This window comes from Vidua chalybeata, chromosome 18 (genome assembly GCF_026979565.1).
Source record: "Vidua chalybeata isolate OUT-0048 chromosome 18, bVidCha1 merged haplotype, whole genome shotgun sequence".
NCBI classification, from domain to species: domain Eukaryota; kingdom Metazoa; phylum Chordata; class Aves; order Passeriformes; family Viduidae; genus Vidua; species Vidua chalybeata.
The window spans coordinates 6,502,862-6,528,978 of record NC_071547.1 but is presented as its reverse complement, the minus strand read 5'-3'; the positions used below and the strand labels follow the sequence as shown (position 1 = coordinate 6,528,978).

The 26,117-nt window shown below is 46.3% G+C and overlaps 1 protein-coding gene across 6 annotated transcripts in view; it reads right to left on the bottom strand.

Annotated features, from left to right (window-relative positions):
* Nucleotides 1-25,316, bottom strand: part of FBRSL1 (fibrosin like 1) — a 501,855-nt gene extending 476,539 nt beyond the window's left edge. For all 6 annotated transcript variants that reach the window (XM_053959334.1, XM_053959335.1, XM_053959336.1 and 3 more), the window contains exon 1: nucleotides 24,652-25,316. In XM_053959334.1, coding sequence (XP_053815309.1) covers nucleotides 24,652-24,945 — 294 coding nt within the window. In that variant the 5' untranslated portion in view covers nucleotides 24,946-25,316. The remainder of the gene's footprint in view (nucleotides 1-24,651) is intronic.
* Nucleotides 25,317-26,117: the final 801 nt, after the last annotated feature.

Genomic DNA, 26,117 nt, shown 5'->3' with positions numbered 1-26,117 from the left:
CAAACATTGTCTCCCTGTCAGCATTTGAGGGGCTAACATACTGTTGCCAACAATTAGCACAAATCTGGCTGACATTGTTTTCTCTAAAAATAAACCGTGCATGTTAAGTAGCTTGAGAACAAACATGAAAACAAGATTTTAGGATAACATTTTTCTTCTCAGTGGAAACACAGTAGTGCAGGAAGCCCAAGTAATCACTCCAGGATCTAGTCAAGCCACCACCACACCTTTGCTGTTGGCAAAGTGCCACCGGGATATTTACTGGGGGTTCTGAACACCTGTGATTAACAAACCTTTCTAAACAGAGGGAGAAGATTAGGACCAGTGTCTTGGCCAAAATCCCAATTTCCATTCTTTACCAGCAATGATCTGAACATGGGCATCATCATGGCAACAGAAGAGCGTGCAAAAAAACAGCCTTTAAAGTTCTTTTCTTTTGGAAAACTGACTTGTCTCTTAACTGGAGCCATCAAGAAGAACAACAGAAACAACACCACAAGCATGCAAGTCACTGGGCTGGGGAAGGCAGCAGTCATCTGAATTAGGAGCAGCTGAGAAGCAAACATGCAAACACTTCCAAGGGCAGCTTTGTTCACTGCCCATCTTCAATTTCAGGACACTCCACCCCAGATGTGGTTGCCCAACAAAGATGGTTAAACGTGACTCAGAGAACAGAGATTACTCTAATCCTCCTGAAGAAATACTGTATTTAAATACAGACTGAAACTGCCCAAAAGGGAAGAAAACAGTTTCTTATTGTTGTTTACAGCCAGGACTGTTTAAACTCCTGCATTGACAATAGAAATCATGAACCTACTCCAAGGACTAGAAGCAGATAAATATTCCAGTTTTGAAGGCAGCACATCTCCTTTCCTGTGCTTGCACAACACATGGATTAGAAGTAAAGGTGGCTTTGGGTGGCAGAGCAATAGGCAGGGGTCTCATCCACACTCTGACTATTCCCTCTCACACTGAATTACACTATGCTATTACAAAACTAATGCTGGAAACCCTTAACCAGACTGAAGTTAACATATTCTACTCAGTGGATAGCAAGTCTATAACTACTTCTATTATACCCTGTTCTCATCTCTGAAGGCTTTTATTCTCCAGAGCAAATTAATCAGGCAGCTTGCATTATATGTTCTTTCTCCAGGCCTGGCTCCTCTAGGCATCTCTATTGATCTTCACTCAGCAAGCCATTAGCAGGAGGTTTTGAAAATTTGCTGGTTTTACAGTTCCCAGAGAAAGCCAAGTCCAATTTAGGGGGAGTGCCAGGTTCAGATGTGAGAGCTCAGTCCTTCAGGGGAAAGATCACCATTTCTCAAAACACGCAACAACACTCAAATCCTGTTCTGCTGTTCACTCACATGTGCCTGTGCTTCTGCTGCTCAGTGCTGCTGTCTGCTAAAGGAAGGCTTTTTCAGATGGCCAGGGAGAACAGAATTCAGAGAGAACAGACAAGTACCACATACCTAGAGTCAGCAAAGAAGCCAGGAGAAAAACAGTCTATGAGATTGATGCAGAAAAAACAACGGGAGAAAGATACGGAGAGAGGGGTAGGCAGGTGACAACTTTTAATATGTAACTGTAAGCTTTTGGACAATTTATTTTTCCCTTGGACTTCAAAAGGTCACCTCTTCAATATACCTCTCCTGGGTTCCTATTTCCTCTCTAGTCCAATAAAGTCCTAGTGGTAAAGAAAATTGGCGCAACTGCAATGTATTTTTGCCACATTTTTTGTCGTGTGTGTGAGATGACCTTTGTTCCTTCTTTTGTAAGTTGTTTTCCCTAGACAGGCATGAAGGCAATCCAAACTAAACCTGATCACCCATCCTTCCTACTAAATACCATAGGAGACCCTGCCTCAGTGCTGAGCACGCCAGAAGCCAGGCAGGCAGAGGGAAGTGCTGGCTGTGCCGAGGGCTCCCCGCACCACGTGCGTGCGCACACTGCAATTCTGTTGTGCCAAGTCTCCAGCTGACTTTCACACTGTGCAGACATTATCCCCTGGCAAACAATGGGGCTCATTCTCCCACCCGTTCCCGCTGTACACCGTGTGTCCCCATGAATCCAGAGGGCACAAATGCCAGCCTGGGATAACGTTCCCTGCTCACAGCCTTCGCCCAAAGCCAGGCTCACTGCTTGACCCATGTTACATGAGCTGAGCCTGGCTGGGCATCCCCACGCTCCTATAAAGAAGAAAGTGGTGGAATGAGAAAAAAGAAGTTTCTGCAACAAAAGAAACCCTCAGTTTTAGACCTGAACTGGCCCAAAGTCCAGGGATGTAGAGATTTAAATCAACAAGTAAATGTATTTTAAATTCTTTCCCCTTAGTGACATCTAGAATATCACACTAAAAACAACCAGAGTGTGTAATACCAGTGCCAACTGCTCCTCTCTTTCCCCCATACAGCACTGTGTTGTATCACAGCCCTGACTGCTGCTCTGAAGAGTGCATGACTTTAAAACACCAACTCAAATTTGAGGTTTAATTCCCTTACAGCTGCTGCAAGAGCAACAGGAGGGGCAGAGCTGTGTAACCAAGCTGGCCAAGCCCAGCAGCACACCCATGCCCGCAGCTCACCTGACCTCTCACAGAAAAACTTCTTTGTGGCCACAGGAAACCAGGACACAGAGCCTGACTTGCTCCTAGCACTAAGCAACACACTGAGGACAGATCTGCTCATCTACAGCCCAACCTGAGGGACAGCAGCCACTGGGCCACCAAGGGACCACTCCTCTCTCCTTGGCTTGCTGCACCACGCAGAACTCCACATGAACAACTGCCTGGCACTGTGCTGCTGCTGGGAAGGCTGGCCAGGAGCTCCAGCACTCCAGGACCAGCTCCACTTCCACTTTTGGACTGCAGCTGGAATGTTTTATTCAGTAGGAACCAGGAGTGAGTCAGTCCTCCTGCCAGCCACTGACCTCAGGGTGAAGGAGGCAATGGGTGTGGGGGTCAAGCTTGGCTAGTTCTCCACCGTTTCAGTATTTACTCTAGTTGGACTCCCTGCCCTTGTTTTCAGTCACAGTGGGCCCATGGGTGTCCCAGCACACCCATGTGTCTCTGAAGCCTCACCAACCCCAGCAGCACAGCCCTGGGGAAGGTGGCCCTGGGGAGGCAGCAGCAGATGGAGGAAGCACAGCCCTGCCATGTTCTGCAGTGTGCTGGGACACAGTTACCAACCCACCAGCCCCGGTCTGGGGAGACAGTGCTGCAGCTCCTGCATCCGAGCCAGGAAATCCCAGCCACGGCTAAACTGTGTTTTTTCCAGCCCTCCTGAGAGTGAAGGGCTCGGGCTGTGGTGCAAGCCCAGGTCTGGCCATGCTGCAGGGGTGATGACTGGCCCTGGCTGGTCAGCTCTGGCCAGAGGCTGAGTGGCGTCACAACCAATTAATGTGGTTTAGAAACATCTCCACCCTGCACCTACTCTCCACTGAAAGGAGGGGAAAAGAGAAATAAATAAAAAAGGAAGAAAGAAATAAAAAGGCAAAGTACACCCTGTGTTCCCACTGCCTGCATCTCCCCCAGCAGTCACTGGTTGGGAAGGAAAGGCAGAATAAATCCCCTCCACAGGGGTATCCAAACTCAATTGACAGGGGAGATAAATCTGTACCCAGGAGGAAATGAAGCTCTCTCCACTACAGACCCAATATAGATTGTGTAATGAGGTGCTTCCTTGCCCACACCACCACAAACACAAGCTGCCTGCATGCAGAAAAATAAGTATATATAGTTTTCTTTAGAAATCCACCACCCATTTCACCTCCCCCTCACTTCAAGCAGTGAAAACAGCTTCTGTCCAACTATCACGTGAGATTTAAGCAGAAATGACAAGAAAGGCAGCTTTGTGCAACTCTCCCTGCAATTTTCCCATCTACAATGTGCATGGAGAGATGGAGAATTCAACAAAATGCAGAGGAAAAAAATAAAATGACCAAGTAACAATAATACTGAACATAATACAACCCTGCCACTGACCCACAGACCAGCCAACTGCTTCTCCATATCTGGGTATTCTGCTGCTTTTTCCTGCAATTTATTGAAAAAATATCAACAAAATAACAGGAATACAGTCCCAAAGGAAAGTTTTCCCCATGATGGTCCTCTGCCACAGCAAAATCCCCTCTTTAGGCAATGATCTAGAAGTCTGGCACGGTGTAGTGCCCTAGCCCAGGCTCACCCTGATTTCATGTAAACACGTTAGTACCATGCTATGGATGTAACTTTCTTGTAAAGGGATGCAGACCAGCCCTGGCAGCAATCATTACAGCAGCTCCACACATAACTCTCCTGATTATCCCAGCTACAACCCTGTTAATGTGGCCCTCTGCTCTTTTTAAAATAGCCTTTCACACACCTGCCTAAACCATGATTTGTTCATTTTGCAAGATCTAAGGCTTGACTAGACAACCTCTCTTAGGGATATTTAACCCACATCACAGGTTAAACAGTGCACCAGTGTGAATTCTGGGGAAGCAAATGGCTCACAGTTCATTATATGCATTACCCAATTTGGATGGGTTTGGTGCTGGGTATTATCAGTTTAGGTTTTTTTAATTTTAGTTTAAATTTTGATCCACCATTGAAAAGCTTTCCTGGACACCTGCCCCAGTGGCCCATTATTATTAAGAAATCCCCTAAGCAGGTATGAAAAGCTTTTGAGATTTTCTGGCTCAAAACCACAAGGGAATGATCAATGGCACAAGATGATGAGCTGTGTTTGTGGAAGGTGCTGGGAATGAAGAACAACCCACAGACACACATCCAGAAATATCTAAATGTACAATCTTGAGGAGAAATGATCTTCCAGCTTTTCATCTTTCCCCTTGTCGAAGATTAAATATCAGTTTTGAATCTTGCTGCCAAAAAGCTTTAAGACAGTGGATCCATCAGAGAGAAGCAAAGAGACATCTCCAGTTATTAGTTATTAAATCATATCCCAAGGATACCAAGCCAATTTCCCTCTCCAAAATGCCTCATCCTCCACACAAACCTCATCCCCCTCCCCAGTATTCCCAATATATACACAACATCCAGAAGAGCTGGGAGGTGGGAAAAACAAAGCAGGGCTGCTGTTGCACTTAGCAGAGCTCTGGAAGGCAAAACAGAAATCCCAAGGGCAGATGCAGGAGAAGGGCTGTGCTCTGCAGGGCACTCTGATGTGCTGCAGCAATCCCAGTGTGATTCCAGAGCCATCAATCCATGAGCCTCTGCAGAGCAGGCAACAGGGGCTGGGAGAAGGATGAGCATCCAGAGCAACCTACTGCCTTGCCAGGCTGCTGGCTGCACTTTCCAGCTGATTAAGCCCAAGGATTGGGGGGAATTTTGCAAACTAAATGAGGAGAGGAGAGGAGAGGAGAGGAGAGGAGAGGAGAGGAGAGGAGAGGAGAGGAGAGGAGAGGAGAGGAGAGGAGAGGAGAGGAGAGGAGAGGAGAGGAGAGGAGAGGAGAGGAGAGGAGAGGAGAGGAGAGGAGAGGAGAGGAGAGGAGAGGAGAGGAGAGGAGAGGAGAGGAGAGGAGAGGAGAGGAGAGGAGAGGAGAGGAGAGGAGAGGAGAGGAGAGGAGAGGAGAGGAGAGGAGAGGAGAGGAGAGGAGAGGAGAGGAGAGGAGAGGAGAGGAGAGGAGAGGAGAGGAGAGGAGAGGAGAGGAGAGGAGAGGAGAGGAGAGGAGAGGAGAGGAGAGGAGAGGAGAGGAGAGGAGAGGAGAGGAGAGGAGAGGAGAGGAGAGGAGAGGAGAGAGGAGAGGAGAGGAGAGGAGAGGAGAGGAGAGGAGAGGAGAGGAGAGGAGAGGAGAGGAGAGGAGAGGAGAGGAGAGGAGAGGAGAGGAGAGGAGAGGAGAGGAGAGGAGAGGAGAGGAGAGAGGAGAGGAGAGGAGAGGAGAGGAGAGGAGAGGAGAGGAGAGGAGAGGAGAGGAGAGGAGAGGAGAGGAGAGGAGAGGAGAGGAGAGGAGAGGAGAGGAGAGGAGAGGAGAGGAGAGGAGAGGAGAGGAGAGGAGAGGAGAGGAGAGGAGAGGAGAGGAGAGGAGAGGAGAGGAGAGGAGAGGAGAGAGGAGAGGAGAGGAGAGGAGAGGAGAGGAGAGGAGAGGAGAGGAGAGGAGAGGAGAGGAATGGCTGAAGGACATTCAGCAGCGAAAGATGCTTTTTCCTGTTAGAGTAACAAAAATTCACAGTCACTAAACAAGTGGAGAGAGGACCTTTTAGGAACAGCTGAGAGACTGATTTGAGAATGAGAAAAAGACCATTTTTACAGAGTGAAAAGCTCTACCCCATGCAGCTATTTGTAGCTGTTAGAATACACTGGATTTCTTGCCTTTATCACCACAAACAAGAGGCTGTTTGTACTGTAAAGCTGCAAGTTACATGGCCAGTACCAATGTCTGTTCCTTTATACTTCATCCCCCAATTTTATCATAAGCAAACATGCAGCTTACAGTTGCCTATAAATTTCATCCTCAAACTCTTCAGAACAAAACACCGTGTACTTTAATCTTAATGTACTCCCTATCAGAAAGATCCTGCTTGCAGGGTTTACAACTACTAAGCAGTAAAGTGCCAGGAGATAAGTTATCCTTGTTTTACAGAAGAAACAGAGGGACAGAGATTAAATAACTTATCTAGAGAGGGGGGAAAGTGACGTGCCCCAATTTTCAACTCTGATTTTTCCAGCTTTGCCCCAAGCTGTGCTGAAAGTGCTTTGGAAGGGCTCTTCAGCAGCTACTGCAGAGAAAATTATTTGCAAAAATTAAATTTCACACCCAGGTTTAATAGAACATACACCCTGATAATTCAATAAGCAGGATGTAAAAAAAATCGTAAGTTTAAACAGCTCAGAGAATTTAAAGCTAGATGTTTGTCCACTTGCAATTATTTTAATGGAGGGCTTTATGCAAGACCAGGACACAGGTGCTGCTCCACTCAAAAGAAAAAAAAAAAACCAAAGTGTAATGAGTGCTCAATCCAAAAGAACAGGAGGAACAAGCAGGAGTTTACAAGCAACCTAAGACAAGTCCAACTATTTTAAGCACATAGAGGAGAGAAAGCACATTTGCTCACACATGATGTGCACCCACGTACACTTTATACTGATCATATACTAGCTGGGACATGATGGAAACCAGGGAACTCCTTCAGCTACCAATGGAATTGTGTAACAGCAGGCAGGTGGATACAGCTGCCTCCCTGGAACCTGCCTTCAGTTTAACATGAAGCTGTCACAAGAAAATAAACATATAATTTCCTCAAATACTTCTTCACATGCAATCTTCAATCCCTAAATCCTGAATGATTGACAAGGCATTGTTCCACAGACCCTTGAAAAGGTTATGTTTACAAAAATCTCTACCTCTCACCAAAAGAGGAAATGCTCAAGCAGTGTAAATTTGGTGCAGCAAGAAACTTGCATGCAGATTAGCCCATTTATTTGTTAGGATGTTGCAAGATACTGTTTTATTAGCTTAATTTGTCTTTAGCAGCACTGGAGACCAAGGTAACTACAGCTGCATTGCTGGAGCCTATATAAAAAACTCCAGCTTTTGATACTTATTATTGTACTTGCAACTCAGTTTTGTTTGTTTTTTAAAAAGGCTTATTTGAAGGAAATGAAGCTTTAAAAAGCTGGATGGCTGTTGGCAAATATTTTATACCATTTCTCCACTTCAAAGACTGCTCATATCAGAGATTCTCCAAAGTCCACAGCAAGCTAAATTGACACAAATCCCTGACAGAAACAGAGCTTATGTGTAACCTACTAGTAAAATTCAGCTACCTGAATAATTAATATTCTTCAAATTAAGACTTCACTTAGCTCTCTAGGTGTACAGTATTATATATACCACCATTTGTTAATTTTCAGCTTCAGATCAAAATCAGAGAGCACAGAGTTTTGACACTTGCTTCAGTGAGGCACCATTTCACCCCTGGTCACTCCAAGCTACTTCAGTTCATTTTGCCTTCTTTCTTTTAGCTTTTTTTATTTTTTTTCTCCTTTCACATCTCTTCTGAAATACACTCCAGTGAGTTCCCAGCCCTCAAACAATGTGTTCTCAAAAGGTGCAGCCAAGAACGCCAATACAAATGAAATCTGTGCTGCAGCTTCTATGGAGCTGGGACCACTTCACATCATCTTGCCTGATATTAAAAAAAAGAAACAAAACAAAAAACACCAACCTACAAGAGTGAGCCATCTTGTTTCTTTCAAGTCTGAAGAAGTTTTGAGAGTGAAAAAACAAAGCAGCTAATAGTAATGAGTTGCACAGAACCCCTCATCCATGTGTTTTGCTTCCAAGGGAGCAGGACGAAAACGCAACATCAGATCCACACGAAATTCTGCACCTAATCTGCAAACCAGTTACCATGACTGCACATGCAAATTGGTCAGATAAAAGCCAGTCAGAGGAATAATTGGCTATTTGGAGGTACAAAATGACTAATTTATCACAGCCACCACATAAGTGGGCTTTTTTTTCCCTCTGCTTCATAATTGCTCCACTTAATTCTCCAAGTCCAACCTGGTATTTCAGATGCAATACGGTACAGTAAGTGCCAAAACAGATCCAGATCCATCCAGATCTCCACCACTACTGTGACACAGGTCTAGACTTTCATCTGTGCCCCACAGTTCCTGGCAGGAAGTCAAGGCACAGCTTCTAAAGGTGACTGTAAAAAACCACCTATGCCCAGCAGTCATGAACACTTCTTAGTAGGAACTGTGTAACCTCTGAAGAAGTCTGAGAAGCCACCAGTGCTGAAAACACCAGCGTGGGCTGCATCTCTGTGGTGTCATCAACGCCACTTGTGAGCCTGAACAAAGAATCTCCAACAGCCAACCTTCAGCATCATTTTCCTGATGGAAAATGTTCAGACTGTGCCTTCTATAACTCATAAATTTGCAGAACTCTCATTTCCCTGCCTAGCAAAAATTCAGCACAAACATCAAACCCCATCAGCACCCAGTCTTCTAGTAACTACAACCAACTATAGCTTCATTCTAGGTACTCACAACTAAGGCAGAAGCAGAGCATTATCATTTCTCTCCTCATCCAGGAGGTGACTGGGCATTAATGCCAAATTATATCCTTTACTGGCAAACACAAAGACTAGAGAGCTTCAACTTTAATGCCTCTTCTGCCTACTAAGATACCAACTATTCCTGCTGGAAGTATTGGTAATTTTCTTTTAATACCTTCTTCCTGGGGTATGAAATTAATTCAACTAAGGCAGAATTGTAAAAGAATACAGGAGGCAAAGCAGAACAGATCTGTATAAAATCTGACACTGCAATGCTTAGACTTCAAGGATGCCATGGCTTCAAGCTTTCTAATAAACACTTCATTCAAGCAGGAAAGCCAGCCTTAAATATTCTCTCCTTTAGGCACAGAGCAAATGCATCAGTTGCTAGTAATTATCTGTTTTCCCTGTACTTCAGACACTACCATCTGTGGATTGGGCCTAATATCTTCACACAGCAATTGTGCAGTCTTACATGGGAGCCGATACACCACTCATTCCTTCTGAGGCTTATAACAAAACATCATCCTCTGCATATTTCCAGCCCAGTAAATAAGCATATCAGCCTTCTTCCTGCATAAAACTGTACCTCTCACACCAAACCAACAGCTGCAGGCAGGATGCAAAAGTACATATGTACGTGCAAAACTGTAAGGGAAACCTGGGCAAAAAGACAGTTCTGTGCGCAAAGCTATCTCATTATGAGATTACCAAGGCAAGTTTGTGGGGTTTTATGGTTAATTTTCAAATCCACCTTTTCCTCATTGGAGCTGGGAGTCCGTGGTGTAACCAAGTGCTCTTTCTCTGGCAGCTGGGGCCAAGACAGCCCCTGGCTCCAGACAGGTTTCTCCCTGCTCTTCTGGCAGGTTCCTCCCCGTCCCCTCGCGCTCTCTGATGACTCCGCGTGCGCTGCTGGAGATGGGCTTTGGCGTGCACGGGCTCAGAAGGAAAAACCCTCTGCCCAGATGTGCTAATCCCCTGTGGCAACCCACTTCACCACACGTGACCTCCCATGGCAGGGCTTGACAAGGTCAGTGACTGCTGTGCCACAGAGGTTACTTATGCTCACTGAAGTCTCCGATGTGCACACAAGAGGGGCCCTCCCTCTCTTTTAGCACAATTAAATGCTTTTTATTGAGAAATTTGCACAATTTATGTGCAATTTTCTCCCCACACAACCAAGCTCCATTAAAGCCATTTTCACACAGCAGAGCCAGCATTTAGCTGGGCTCAAACACTGATCTTATCCTCCTGACACTTTCTTCAATCCCTCTGTGGGATTACAGCTGGGAAAACGACACTGATTAGAAGAGCTCCTTCTTCTCCCACTCTTTGGATTTAACATTCAATACAGGCTTCTCTTTAATAGAACACATGCATGGGATACAGTACAGAAAGAAAGACAGGAGGAGAAAAAAATAACAGAAGGCTAAAAAGGAAGAACTATTGTGTGAACAGAGATACAAATGCCATTTACAGACTGAACTGCTTTTAACTTTCTGCCATCAAAAGAGTTAGATACCTCATCCACTCCAAGCAACCAGCCAAGCACAAAAAGGCTTGTCTGCTCTTTCTCCCTGTCACATTGAAACTAATCACTGAAAACAAGGTAGAAACTGTGTTCTCAGAGCAATTAACTTGCAAGTGAGGTTTCATCTTTCCCTTCTACCTTCAGTCACTCCCCACTACCCCATATATGACCAACTTCAGAAGCTTAACCAAGACCAGAGTCACTCCAGCAGAACCATCATTTTACACTACCCATTTCAGCAGACTTGGAAGACAACCTAAAACACAGGAAGAACATGAGCTGTAATCCTGCTCCAGAGGCTCTGGCCATATTTGCAGGGTTTCTTTAATCAATACACATCTGCTCTGCATCCCCTCCTCCCCTGCATCCTGCCTGCCCCGTGCCAGAAGGGCATTTGCGTGGCTGTGCAGCGAGCCAGATCAGGGAACCAGGGAATTAGTTTTCCTGGCAGCATAAATGCTAGCACTGGCACAAGGGAGGTAATCAGGACAAGCAGCCAGGGCAGGAAAGGACCATCCCCTTCAGCAAAAACACATACTTATGTCAGATTAAAGTGGTCACAGCCCCAGCTCCCTGCTCGCTCTCCCCCTGTTTCTGCGAGCACGGGAATTACCCAGCAGCGTGGAAGATCAAGTTGTTCAGCTTTGCAAAAGGGTGTCCATCTAAACACAGAGCTATTTTCACAGCTTGTTTCTTCTCTCAGCAGCTTCTACTCCCTTTAAAAGCAAAAAAACAATTGAATAAAGGGGCTTGGATGCCATCAGTCACCATGTTCCTGTGCCCAGGGAGGGAGCGAAGGCCGCGGTGCTGGGCTGCAAGGGCCTGAGCACAGCAGCCCTGGGCTCCGAAATGGAAGGGTGCTAACATTTTCCTCTGGCAAGGTAAACAAACCCGGCAGTACAAAGATTGAATGACTCCATGGAACAAAAGGGAAAATAAGGTCAAACCAGAAAGAAAAAAAAAGAAAAAGGAACAAGAAGCAAGAGAGATGAGAGAGATATGACAGATACAAACACACAGAGCAAAACCCCCAAGAGGCTGCTCGTTAGCTCTGAAGCTGAGCACATGGAAAAAGAGAAGAATTTACTTCTTCCTCAACTGGAATGTTTGCATAATTGTCACTTTCAATTCTACATAATTCCCCTTTCTACACATTTGTTTCATGTCTAGGCCACCATGCATGAAATAAATCCCTGTCTCAGAGCACGGCCTGTCTGTGTGACTCAGGGTGCTAAGGAGATTGGGTTTCCCGTTTATTCCTGTATTACATTCCAAGAAGGTGTGAACAATGCTGTATCGGACTTAAAATATCAAGCAAACAGATATCCACCTCGGCCAGGATGACTTTGGCTAGGCAAGTTTTTCTAAAACCATAAAGCTAAGTGAGCATGGTATTACTAAAGCATTAATTAAATACCATTTTCCCCCCCTCCCTCCCTGGGACACGCTCCAAGTGTGCCCAAACAAATAATTCAGTCTGAAGTCTAAGGGTTGTTTCTTCCCCCATCCCCAATTAAAATTACATGAACTCGCTTTTGGGATAGGTTCAATTTTCTTCATATTTAGTGCTGATACCCAGGTGCCCTATTAAAAAAAGCTAAATTATAAGCTCAGATATTGAAATATCAACACTAATTAGGTCTTTCAGACACACATTTTTAGACGCTGTTTAGAAAATCTACATTAAAAAGAGCAGGGGCAAAGGATGAACTTTCAAAATTAAAAGGAGCAGCACTGGGTAATTAGGCAGCCAGATTCTCATTCTTTTTTTAACAATAGAGACAAACACCATTTCAGTGGCCATAGTCCAAAGAGGACACAATATTATTTCTTTTTTTGAGGCTGAAGGAAGTAGAAAACAAAGTTCAACTGCTGCTAAACAGAGGTGATATTTAAAGTTCATTCAACTTTAAAGCTTGGCAATGTATCATTAGAAAAATGAGAAAGTCTAAAAACATTTCTGCACATCACAGCAAAGCTTTTACTTTGTAATTCAGCTGCAACCCAAATTCTGACCTTCTTAAAAAGTACCTGCAAAAAGACATTCCAAAGTTTCTAGTTTGGCAGCTGCCTGGGAAGGCAGAGCCAACGGGATGCCAATGCACCAGGTGGGAAAACCTCCACAGCCTATTTTTGTTCCTTTCACCAGCATCAGGAATACATTGCAAGACACTAAAATTCACTCTTTTTGAAAAGGCTTGATCCCCATGAAGACACAAAGTGCACTGCTGGGAGCTGTCACTCTCCCCACGGAATACAGATTCCCATGGTGGGAAGTGACCCCCACACTCTCCCCACTTTCTGCTCCCTCACATCAAAATACCACTCTTACATCATGATTAACCTCCTCCTAACTCAAAGTAAGTACTTGAATGCTCTGGTAAAATTGGTAAAAGAAACTACACTTGGCATTTCCCCCTCATGTCCGTATTCTTATGGCACGCTTTATGTGCCTGGCTTTATGCTTTAGGCACAGACCCATTATTCCTACAGCATTCAGCAGTGAATAATCACATTCTGCTTATGTTCATAACATTGTAAAGGTAATACTGGGAAAAAACACCAGTGACTTCATCTGATAAACATATATAAACAGGGAATGGGAATTTTAACACTCACAAGCACAAAAGGAGGAAGACATAAAAGAACAAGGAGAATTCATTTTTTTGTTTGAGACAAATATCTATTCCCCCTCTTCAGTAGCTGCTCCTTTTTGTCCAGGTATGTGCACTGAACAGTGAAAATTCACCTGCAGGTAACTAGCAGCTAATCAGAAGTACACAAAAGAACAAACCAAGGGAAGCAGCCCAAGGGAAGACGAGCTTTATTTGCCAGCAGGAAACACCAGAAGCTGCCCATCTACCAGCCCTGATGCTGACACATGCTCTGCATTACAGCATCTCACCATGCTGCTCAAGACCACCCCAGGTGCTGACCCCATCCCATGCCACAGAAGGACAGCAAACCAAATTAATTCGATTTTGGATGGCCAGCACATTGTACTTAAGTCAGATAAACACTCACTCAACAGTTTATGCTCTGTCCTTTTTTAGGTCAAATTAGTATCTTTTCAGGTTGTATCACCCTTACAATTATCAACAAGCATGCCCCTGTGTTTGGGCCACACAGCTCCATGCCAAAACTCCTCTGAAAACGTGCCACCAGGCGTGCTGTATGATTGCAGACACCATATCAGCAAACAGCTATTTAGTAGCAGTCACAGTTAGCTGACCTTCAGGCAGAAACTCAGTAACCTGATGATGATGATGACATTCCTGGCCCTGGATTGTCTGCAGCATTTATTTTGGCAGCGGTGATGAAAATCCACGGATACATTTTGAGCAGGAAGCGCTGATCAGGAAAGCAGAGCCCTCGCTCCTGCCCGAGAGCCAGGCTTGAACAGCCTCCCCTGGAAAGCCACACACGCCTGCTCCACCTGAGCAGCACAGCACCTCGCAATCGTCACAGGAAATAATATTAATAATCTTACAGTCCAGTAGCATGGCTGGCCTCAGAGCTGTGGCACAAGAGTTACAGTGTTTGGAGACCAGCAACTTTATAATTATAAAACCCTGAGTATCTCCTGTGCAGAGGAGAACCAGGCAACACACTCAGACTCCACAACCCATCCACGTGTTTCTCAGGACATAACACAGCTGAATGTAAGAAACCAAAGCTTTCTCTGGAAACAGCTTGTGTAAACTATTTCCTTTTTTTTTTAAAAATAATTCTTGGGAACCTACCAAGCAAACAAACTGCATATAGCTGTTTGTCTGAGGTGTCACCTGGGAGTTTACATTAGTTTGCACAGGCCCCGTTAGAGCAGTTCCATAACCTCTGGTTTGGAAACAGCCTGTCCTTCCCCTGCCAAAACACAGGGTCATCTTCTAACCAGGGCAAACCAGCTTGATGTTAACATGTGGCTCCTGTATCCAACAGCTGCTAAAAAGAGCATCTTTCCTTGCAAAAAGCCGAAAAGTTCTACAGGAGACCTAGTAATGAACATGGGAACCTTTTCTGATTGAGCCCTGCAATCACTCTAGCCTAGATGCAGCTAAAATTTTAATTTCCAAGTCACAACCCCGTGTGACTTAGCATCTTCCAGCAACGTGGAAGAACAGCCATGTATGAGCATGAAAGAGCTGTGTGAAACCAAGTTCCAGACCCTGTGCAGCCCCAAGCTCTCACCCAACACAAACAGCATTGGAAACACCAGTGCCTGTGTCCGCTCCCTGCACAAGTTCCAGGCACCCTGCAGCTGCAGCCACCTCCACAGCCACGGACAGGAGCTGGGACAGAGCTCAGCTCCACGCTGCCAGCGAGAACCTGGGGGACAGGCTGGGAACAAACCCCCACCGCTCCCCTCCCTGCCAAACCCACCCCAGGGGCTGCCCAGGGAGTGGGAACAGGGCTCCAAGAGAGTTATCAGTTTGTCTGATGTCATCAACAACACTGCCATGTGCACGCTGACACGAATGTACAGATCTCTGCGGAGTTTGATGGATGAGCTGATGGCAGGCAAGTTATAAAATCCATCTGGTTGGAAAACCATTGTCATTTTCAGCTAAAAATCGCACCAGCAAACTCGTATCACAACTTTGTACCATTCAGTGCCAAACTAGAATACCAGACTAAGTGGTGGTGTTCTTTCCTGGGCAGATCTTGCAAAAAATTCAGTAACTCAACACTAACAGAAGTATGACAGGATTTTTTTTTTCCTTTTTTTTTAATGCACCAAGTGCTTTAGTTAAGCCTGAGAAAAAAATGGAAGGCAGTTTTTGCCTATCTTGCAACAAAACCTCTCTTGAGATACGTCTGTTCTGCATCAGGAGGGTTTCCTAGTGAAGGCATGAATGAGTGCTGCTATGAGAAGCGAGATTATAAATCCAGAGCATCAGTAAGGACTGATGAAGCTTAAGGGAACTTAAGAAGCCTGAAGTCAAGGCCTGTATTTCAGCTCTGAGAGGAGAACTAGAGCTCAGGAAAATCTCAGGCTGCATTTGCACCATCAGCACACTCAGAGCAGGGCCTGGCACTGCTCAGGACATGCCACAAGAAAGGCTCTCCCACACCTGGTGTGGGGCAGAGGGGAAGCATTTCCCTAGGAGTTTGCACAAGGAGATTTTGACATCAGAGGCTCTCCCCTCACCTCCTGGTGATGCGCAAACACTCACATCAGGTCTGACAGTTCCGACGCGTCAGGGGTGACAGGAGTTTCCCTGAGTGGCACTTCCAGCACCTACCAGGTACCCCAGCAGTGGCACAGCCAGGGTGACACAGGCAGTGATGAAAGGACTTGCCCAGAGCTCCGCGAGAGGAAACTTGTGGCAGAGTCAGAAAGAAAACCCCGTTATCTCAACTTCCGGACCCCTCTGCTTAACCGCCAGACCACAAAACACTTTTATTGTAGGATAACATTTCAACAAATAGCTATTTTCTCTTAGCAGAAAACCCACTTTGCAGTTTTACTTCTAAAAATCCATTTTTACTCCAACTCCGTAGGACTTCAAGCCAGCCCTGTGACTTGGCATAAACAATTTCTCCCTCCTTTGCATGCCCCAGTTTTATTAAGTAATCCCCATAAAAGCAATTACTGAGCTTTGGACTGAAAAATAACTAGGGAAAAAAAAAAAAAAAAAGAGAGAGGCAGCAAATTCTGCATATCTTTATTTGCATACGGATTCCCTCCCTCCCCCTTTCTAAGGTTTTTGCCATGAGGTCTTTTATGTCTCTTTCAATAATCATATAATTATATGATTCCTAAAGTACACGCTGGCAACACTTCAGGGGATTTTAGTCATTACAGGTGACAAGACTTTTCTCTCATGTCTAATGCTCACTAGGATTTCCTTCCACTTCATTCACAGATAAGATGAAGAACCAAGTGACACCCAAAACGCTCTCACAGACAGATTTTGGGGGGGATCAGCCCTTTTCCTTCTCCATTACAGATGCAAGGAAATGGGCAGAACTGAACTGGAATGAAACTCAATTGGAAAGAAGCACTTTTTCAATTAAGCAGGCCATCATTTTTCCCAGGCCCCACATCCAACTATTTTAATGGCTTTCACATTTTTTCTTTAATTTTACAATCTGAAAGAAATGCCAAGGTTCCATCAAGGACTGAGAATGCCATAATTCCATTTCTCCCAATGGCTGCAAGTTATTAACAAGATGTCAAAACATCATAATTATTTTATATCAAGTATGACTGATTGAATAAACACCTCTTAGCTGCACACCATCCTGAGTCTCACTCCCCCTGAGTGCAGGTATGTGCTCAGGCTAAATGGAGTTAAGAGGCTGCACATCCTCTTCCACAGCAGTGCAAAGAGACATTTAAGAGCCACCAAAACATCAACAGCAATAATGCATTTTATTACCTGATGCACTTGATGTCACTGTAAGCTTTGAGACATCACTTTCCTTGAAATTCTTTGGGGGTTTTTGCTCTTCTCTACAAATAAGAGCTCCCAGGAAAGAAGCTGCAGCTTCAGTCAGCAAGAGGAGGGGTTAAAGGAATGAGCTTGGTGGCCTTCAGCAGCCACCCAACAGCCAGCAGCTCTGAATTACCATTTGTTTCCCAACTTGGGCTGCTCCTAACTTCAGCATCTCATCACTAAGTACAGGTTAGGTCAGGGACACCCCAGCACCAGAGTGAATCAATCTATATTTAAAATTGAGGGGGGGCGGGAATCAAAACACCAAACAATCACTATCTTATTTTTATGAAGCTAGAAAGAACATCAGTTGAAGGGCAAGGTAACACAATGATATCAAACCACAAACACTATAAGCTTCACACTCAGACTACAGGCACAACTGCATCATGTGTTTTCTGAATTCCTCTCTATGACAACCTGTGCAGGAGACAGAGCAAGGCAGGCTGTGGGCAGAGGAGAGGAGCCCAAGCACAGCTCCTTGCCCTGCTGACCATGCACAGCAGCCCTCAAAATAGAACATTTAACTTCAAATTGCCACGTTTGTGTGGCACTATAGATAGCCAGCACAAGATTTACAAAAGCTTTGCTCTGAGCACAAAGGGAGAGACAGGAATGGTGCCATAAGCCCATGTTTTGCAGCCAGTGGCGCAGGGAAATAATTTTGATCCCTTCAATCCCCTTATCCATGCCAACCACTGACCTTGCAGATGCAACTTTTGTTCAAATTCAGTCCCTTTTTGGCTCGAAGCAAGACAGAGCTACAAAGGAAACACTCTACATTCATCCTGGATCATCCAAGCGCTGTGCACTCAGCTGCCCCCGTGCTCCTGTTAGCCAGGTAATTCTGCACTTCCCATCCAGTCACTCAGTACAAAATAATTAGGCTGCAAAGGGTGACACTCACCTCTCTGCCTGTCACTGGGGCTCGGCACTGCTGGCCTGGCTGGTGCAGGTGGGAGCGCCACAGCTGGTGCAGTTTGTACCTGCCCAGCTTTCACAACTCTTGCACCAGAGGAACTGGACCGACTACTACACACGGGTCGGTTTTGCCTGGGCGGCTCTGGAGCTGGTTAACCCTTGCCTCCACGTTAAATGTTTCTGGATTTAGAACATAAGACTGATTCTCCTTTCAGCATCAGAACAGTATTCTTAACAGTTCATTAGTTTTGAGAAAGAGAATTTCTCAAGGAGATGGACCAGGGCTGGTAACACTGTGCTGCAACTCTTTCCCCTCTGAAGAGCATGGCTGGAACAGTCACAGCCACCGTTGTGCTGAACACGGTAGAGCCAGGAGATATTTAAACAGCAAGAGCCACTTCACCTACATAAAACTCTTTTATACATTTACCATGATAAACTGGAGGCATTAAAGTGCAGTGAATTGGAAATTGTTCTCACTTAGAGCTGGATGTTCACCTACAACCGATACCAAGTTGCACACCCTACGCACTGTATTTCAAATCTTTATTTAAAAAAAAAAACCCAAACTGCATCAAGCAGGAAACAGCGTTTCAGTTCTGCTGATACCGTTCTCTTTCGAGTACTTGCAGGAGCACCACAAACTACACAATATTCCCTCATCCTGCACCACCAGGACAAAGCCCAGATGCTGAAGCAGTAAGCACATTTTGACAACACTGCACCCAGACAAGGTGCACAAGGAGTTGCGATCTGTGTGCATGCAAAGCCTGATACAGGGGAGCAGCCTGCTGTGGCTGTGCCTGGAGAATTTCACACACCTCACCCCAAAAAAGCAGGGAAGCAAAACCACCCCAAAGCCTTTCTATCAATGTCTCCAGCCACAGTACTGCATATCTGCACCGAAATGAATTTTTTCACAAGTGCAGTCCCGTGACCATCAGCCCTTCTGCAGAGCAAGCAGGGATCTACCAAAAAACAACATGAAACACCAGGCTGATCTCATCCTACCCAGCTCCCTTCTTCACTGCTATTTTCCCAGAAAGTAGCATTGTGACAGTCAGTCTCATTCTGTGAAATAACTGAGATAAACTATAAAAAGTGCATCTTCTTAGCACACTGAGAGGACAGTAAAGTTTTCAGTTCTTACTAGGCATGAAGTCAAATGCACTACTGCAAGTAAACATTTATTATCTGAATGAAGTGGAACACTAGTTCTATTATGTCCCTTTTATTACAAAAAAAATATTACCTGTGCAATACAGAGCACTTTATTTTTTAAATAGTATAGATTCTAATTTATTTTAAAACTGACTGTATCTTCTGAATTTCTCTGTGATGGTTGGTCTACTTGACATTTCAGCAAACTTCACCTCATGTTCTGCCTCAGGTTTCAGAGTGGTCAAGAAAGTCTGAGCAGTTATACTATGGGAAACTACTTCAGAAAAATTGGTCGGATATTAAAAGCTCTTCCAAAACACCCAGACAGACAGAATCAAGGGCAATTTGAGTTAAAAATGAAACCTCAGGTAGGGATGAGGGTGACCCCTGAGCTTGGTTGGGATTTCCAAGCAATTTCCTCCCTTCAAAACCCCTGCAGCCACTTTATGTGCACTAAATGTGCCCTGACCTTGGCTGCAGGGATGGCCCCAGGCAGGAGCTGTACTTGCCATGCACCCCATCACTCCTTTAATCCTGGCAGGTTTCACTGAGGAGGCAGAATTCCCCACCCAGCAGCAGGGCTGGATCCCTCCTCACCACAGCCCACCACTCAGCCACGGTTTGCAGGGAAACCTCCCTTCCTGGCACAGCTTTCTAGAGCTCTCCTCCTCTGCTTTAATCACCTCTGATTCCTCAACAACAACAAAGACACTTTAAGTACCTGCTTCAGACAAGATTTAAAAAAAAAAAAAAAAAAAAAAAAAACACCAAAAACAAAAAAGAAAATCAACAGCTAGGAGAACAAATCAATAGAGACTAGCAAGCCTTCAGGAAAACCAAAAGGCATTTAGAGCCTTTAGAGCATCATCCAGAAAATCATTAGCTTTCCTGGGGTCAAAAGCACTTTTAAAGAGGAATAACTGGCCATCAGAAACGCTAGCTTGATACACCATCACTTGAGAATTAAGTAGAAGGAAATAATACTTAAATATCTAGAAACTTGTTTTAAAACATAAGCTAGCTATGGGAAAATCTAAGCTGCAAAGCAGACATGGAGATGGTGAAAAATCAGAAGTTACATCACTAGGTCAGTGGAGCTAGCACAAAACCTTTGGAACAGAAAGCTGCAGTTAAATACATTGGTTTTCTTATCAATGAGAGATCAGAGCAACAGTAACAGGACAGTGTACAGCACACATGTGAAAACAGTCTTATCAAGATGACAGCTGGAGAACTTATGGATTTTGTCCAGGAGTCTACTAGGAGCAACAGGCTCTCTAAACTCTGCTACACTGAGGCAGAGCAGGGACTGCGAGGCAGCACTGCAGACCTCTGGATACAAACAGGGAGTGGGTAAAGCATCCATCTCCTTGGGCACAGCTGGGCCCCAGCTCAGCTTGTAAGGGCAGCATCTCCACTTCAACACCACGTGCACCGAGTCAAGGTCTGCCCCTTTTCAGCTCGGGGAGCTGCTTCCACACAGCACTCCACACACGTCTGAGCACGGATTCTCCACAGTCTATAAACAGGTTAAACATTCCTCAAAAAAAAAACTGCACACACACCCCCCCCTCCCCCCAAGAAAGTTAAAATTTCCATTCAGAGCGCCAAAGCTTTGCTGGAATCTGTAAAAATGATAAACAACAGCCAAAAAGAAAACACAACCCCTTGTCTTTTCAACTACTTTGGGAGAACAATTGCTCTCAAAGATCGCATTCATTAACATTCTGATGAAGTTCCCTTTTAGCGCTGTTTTTCATACTTGAAAGGAACAGCTATGATCAGAGAGAGCCCTCAACTACCGACTCACTCATTTAGATTCTCTCGCTCTGATTCACCAATCACCTTCAAGAATAATTAGCAGCTTCATCTGAACGTAATGAATATACACACATGCTCACATCCACACCATTCATTTCGGAAGGCGGGCAGAAATCCCCCTTTCCTCAGCCCGCCAGCCTTCCTGGCCCCTGGCACAGCAACCACTCCTGGGCAGCACCTGATGGTTTTTCCAGCAGCTGACCGTCTCACTGACCACCTCAAGCCAGGAGGTCAGAGCAAACTACATTTCCAGGTTAAGTCCAAAGTCGTGGTGAGTGGCTGGGTACTAAAAAAAACCCCAAAAACCAGCCCTAGACACACACACACACACACCAGCCCTAAACTGCGTGAAACCTGGGCTGGATTTATACAGGAAGACCCAGGGGAAGGAAGAGAAAGGATAAGTTTTAGCTTCTTATACACAGAAACAGGGTGCTGCTTGTGTGTCTGTGTTCTTTTTTATTTAATTTAATAAATATATAATCAACTCAGTCTTTATTTGGAAGATGGTAGGATAGGAGATACATAAGTCACAAGTTTCGCTGAAACAAGACATGGTTTTCAGATGACAACTGCCAAAGGAAACATTGCCACAGGACTTAAAATCCAAAATGCTTAAAATTCACACCAGAGAACTAAAGGAGACCTCAAAGCCATCCCTCAGCATTAACCTTAACTGCTCATACTCCCAGGTCAACACAAAGGAAGAATACATATATTTATTCTATAAAGCACCCTTTATTTACAGGAACACCAGCAGTGAGAATTTCCTTCAGTGGGGAAGGGGAATTCACAATATGGTGAGATACAAAGAAAAACAAACCAAAAACCACCTTACCTCTCCCAAATGATTCTACCATTAAGTTCTACCTAAACACTGAAAAATTTCATTTCCAAGGGGAAACCCAAGGCTTAGTTAGTCTATTAAACATAATCAGAGATCATTGTAACATCAAGAGACAAACCAACCTAGAATACCACAATGAACTACAACATAAGCAACAAAAGCTCCTTTAAGGATTAAAAAATTAAATAAAATACTTTCTTAGTTCAGTATTGTCCCTAAGCCATATACTCACTTCTACACTTTCTTCCCCCTCATGAGCATAGAAGGTTTCAATTCTTATTTATTTTTAAAAAAGCATTACAGCAGATTTTAAATCCTCTTAAAAAAACAATGTACACCAATATACAGATTTCCTCAAAGCAGACGAAAACTACCTGTTGCAGTCAAGTTCACCAGAGAACACAGTTCCACACCACACAAAATGACCATGCCATTTTAGTAATTTCCATGGGTATATACTGATTTAAAGTGCTTTTGCCTTAACCATCCCCTTCCCTTGCTGCTGCATCACATCTGCCAAACATCACCCATGGTCCAAGGCAGTGCTGCAGGGAAAAATCCACACAATGTATTTTCTTCTTTCTAGTTTTACAGAGATTTAGGAAATGCACACCATCATTATGTCCAAGAACACAACCTTGAATGTAACACACTGGGTTGGTGTGAAACAGGTGAATTCTGCTCGCACTTTTCCCACTGAGGTGTCAACTACCATGGTTGCAGAGGTGCACACATGTTGTTTTCTAACATGTTGGCAAATACACAATAAATCAGTTAATTTCAGGTGGTGTTCTCTTACATGTTGGTAAATATAGTAAAAATTTCAGGGAAGTGTTCTAGTACATGTTGGTAAACATAGTAGGTAGCAGTTAATTCCAGGAAGCTGTTCTCGTACATGCTCGTAAATAGAGTAGAAATGGGTTAATTTCAGGTGGCGTTGAAGTTTTTTTGCAAGAATTTTAAAGTGGATCATTTTGTAAGGACTTTTTTTTTATTATTATTTTTAAAGAAAAACCAGAAGTGCTTCCACAAACAGAAGTACCTTGGGGTGGCAGATATTTAAGGTCACTTTTTACCCTTGTGTACCTTATTGTCAAGGTTTGGCTGATTCAATAACAAGGCTCTCCCCATCTGAAAAGCCCAGAGTTTTCCCCGTCAGCCTGGAGGGACTGCACTATCATTTGAACTCTATTTCCTGATAATGTGCTCATCATGGTAGAAAATTTCTGCAGGAAGATGAATTTTTCTTTCTTCCCTGACAGCTCAGTAGAGACTCAGGGGTTTAATTGGACCTATCTGCTGATGCATATTTGACTAAGAGCATGCCCAAGAAAAAGAAAAAATAAGGTTATACAGGCAGGTCTAGGGCTTGGTTTAGAGGCACACGAAAGCAGATTGCTCGCTCATTATCAGTTCTGCATACACAAAGTAGTTGGCTTTCCTGTTAGGACAACACCCCACAAATGACAGCACAAAAAGCCAAAAAACAGCCACCACCAAGCTAACACAAACCTTCTTCCCTCTCCAGCACCTGCACACCCAGAGCTGCTCAGGGACTGCTGGGCTAAATGTCCCTGCTGAGCAGAACCCCTGGCACCCCCAGCAAGGGTCCTGACACCAAGGCCACCGCTGACACCTCCTTGGGCACACAGGGACCATCTCTGGGACTCTGAGAAGTTGGTCCTACAGGCAAAAAACTCCAGACAACCACGATGTCACCAGAGGCCTGCGTGGCTGGAGGGGTGGGCTGGGGAGCAGCAAAGCCCACGAACAAAATGGGACCTCACAGTCTGAGCCAAAGACGTTCAAGATCCCAGGGCAAATCAGAGCATTCATTAGCCCACGCAGAACTCTTCACTGCTGTAACACGGGTTAGCAGATACACAAGTGGCAGGAAATCCAAAGTAAGGAGAGCACCCAAAACTTTGCCCAGGTTTCCACCATGGTGTGTCAAAGAAAGTGGGCAAAAGCACCAGAATTGCTCATACTTATTGGGAATTCAAGTTATTACACCCAACAAGCAACTTGTGAGGTGCTTCCTCTCGACAACTCACTTCTTCCAATTGTACACAAACAAAACAAAAATCAAAAGCCTAAGTCATAGTTTGTCAATGCCCCTCTGAAAATATTAAATTTCCTGCTCTGCTTAACTTAGCTCAGACAAGGCAGGCAGTATTTGCTCAGCAAATATTGTTTGTAATAAGTTAGACAAGCAATATTTTTTGCCAGCCTATTAACACCAGAAAAATATGTACAGTCAACAAGAGATGAAGAATTTGTTCAATTACTTCAAAAATGGGAATTACAACCGAGGGATTATTATCCATTTAAACATCTCTTTTCCACAAAATGTCAAACACTAGCCATTTGCTAACAATCTCCGGAGACAGATAAAGTAACATTTTGGCAATGCAAACACAAACTCCCGAGCTGGAGGAGGGGGGAGTGGGAGGAAGGAGGGCGGGAGGGGGGGAAGCTCCACCATTCACAACAATGCCGGACCATCCCAACACGCCAGGAATTATTTTGCAGCCAATTAAAACCCCAAACAAACATTTGACTTGCCCGAAGTGATGGCGAACACCGGCCGGAGCCGGGCAGAGGAGGGGACCGGGGGAGGGAAGGAGCAAGGAAAGGTGGGGGGCAGCAAGCTGCCAGCAGAGCCGCGATCACCGGGGCTGGCCCGGCACCCTCCTGACCGCAGCCCCGGGATCCCCCCGGGCTGACACCACGATTAATGCACGTTAATTGCTATTTGCAAAATTCAGCAGCCTGAAAGCGCCGCGCTTCCTTTCTCAAATCCTTTTTTATTTTCCCACCCCCCCCCCCGTTCCTTTTCCCTTCCAACACCCCCCCCCCAACCCTCCCCGCCGCCCCAGCCCCCGCCCCGCGGGAGGGCAGAGCCCCCCGGCCCTCTTACCTCCAGCGCTTCCAGGGTGTTGAAGCTGGCGATGGCGAAGCCATCGATCAGGTCCTCTTCCTGGGAGCTGGACTCGCGGCGGCGGCGGCGCGGGGGCCGAGCGGCGCGGGCGGCGGGCGGCGGGCCCCGCGGGGCGGTGCAGTTCTGGCCGCCGTTCTCCTTGCCGGGGCTCGGCTCCTTCTCGGAGCCCGAGGACGGGCTCTGGTTCCGCGGGTCGCGGGCCGCCGCCTCCCGCCGCCGCACGCGGTCCCGCTGCGACCTCGACCTCCGGCTCTGCCGGATTTTCCCATCCATCGCCGAAGAAGAAGCAAATTAAAAAATTTTAAAAATAATAATAATAATAATTAAAAAAAATTAAAAAATGAAAATGAGAAGGCCAGGAGAGAGGGGGGGTGGGTGGGAGTGGGGGGGGCGTGGGGGGAGAGAAAAGTCGCCCCCCTCCAACTCACCGCTTCCCCTCTCCAAACCCCGGAGCTCTTAAAAAATAATAACAATAATAATTAAAAAAAAATCAACAACAACAACAACAAAAAAAAATCCTGCTGTTCAGAGCCTCGGATCCAGAGCGATGATAATCCACAGAGCAAGGCTGGGTGGCGGTGGCGGTGGGGCGAGCGGCACACACACACACAAAAAATATTAAATCCACGGAATGACCTTGACAAATTTCCACCCCCCGCCTCCCCCCACCCCCCAAAAAAAGCAACGACGGGAAGAGGAGGGGAGGAAAAAAAAAAAAAAAAAAAAAAAAAAAGAGAAGGGGGGGAAGATTTATCTGGATCAGGACGAGGACACCTCGGATTCACTCGGCGCGGAGGAGAGAGGCAGATCCAGGAGGCTCGACCCAGCTCGGGATAATCCAGGCGCGGCGCCCCCTCCCCGGGGGCAGCGCCGCTCCGGGGCCCCGCTCCGGCCGCCGCGCACCGCCGGGGGGGCCGCCGCCGCCGCCGCGCTCGCCGCCCAACTTTCTTGCCGCGGAACGAGCGAGACAATCCCTGGGCAGCCCCCGCCGCCGCCCGCCGCCGCCGCCGCCCGCCGCCGCCGCCGCCGACCCCTCCTCGCCGGGCGCCGCCGGCGGCTCGCAGCCCCCCGCCGGCGCGGCGCGGCGCCCCCGCCGCCGCCGCCCGCTGCCGGATGGCGCTCGCCCGCCCGCCCCAGCCCGGCCGCCCGCGGCGCGGCGCAGCCCCGGCCCCCAGAAGCCGCTCAGTCGGCGCTGCCCGGATGCCGCCCCATTCTCCCCGAGCTGGGACGCGGCGCTAGCACCGCCCGGCCGGCCGCGCATGAGCAGGGCTGCCAGCTGCGCGTCATTCCCCGGCGCAGGCCCGGCCGTGCCCCCGGCCCCCCCCCTTCCTCCTCCTCCTTCCCGCCCCGCCGCCGCCTCGCCTCCCCTCCGCGCGGGCCGGGGGCGCGGCGCCCGCCCGAGCCCCCGGGAAAAGTTTCCCCCGGCCCGGCTCCCGGCCCGCGGC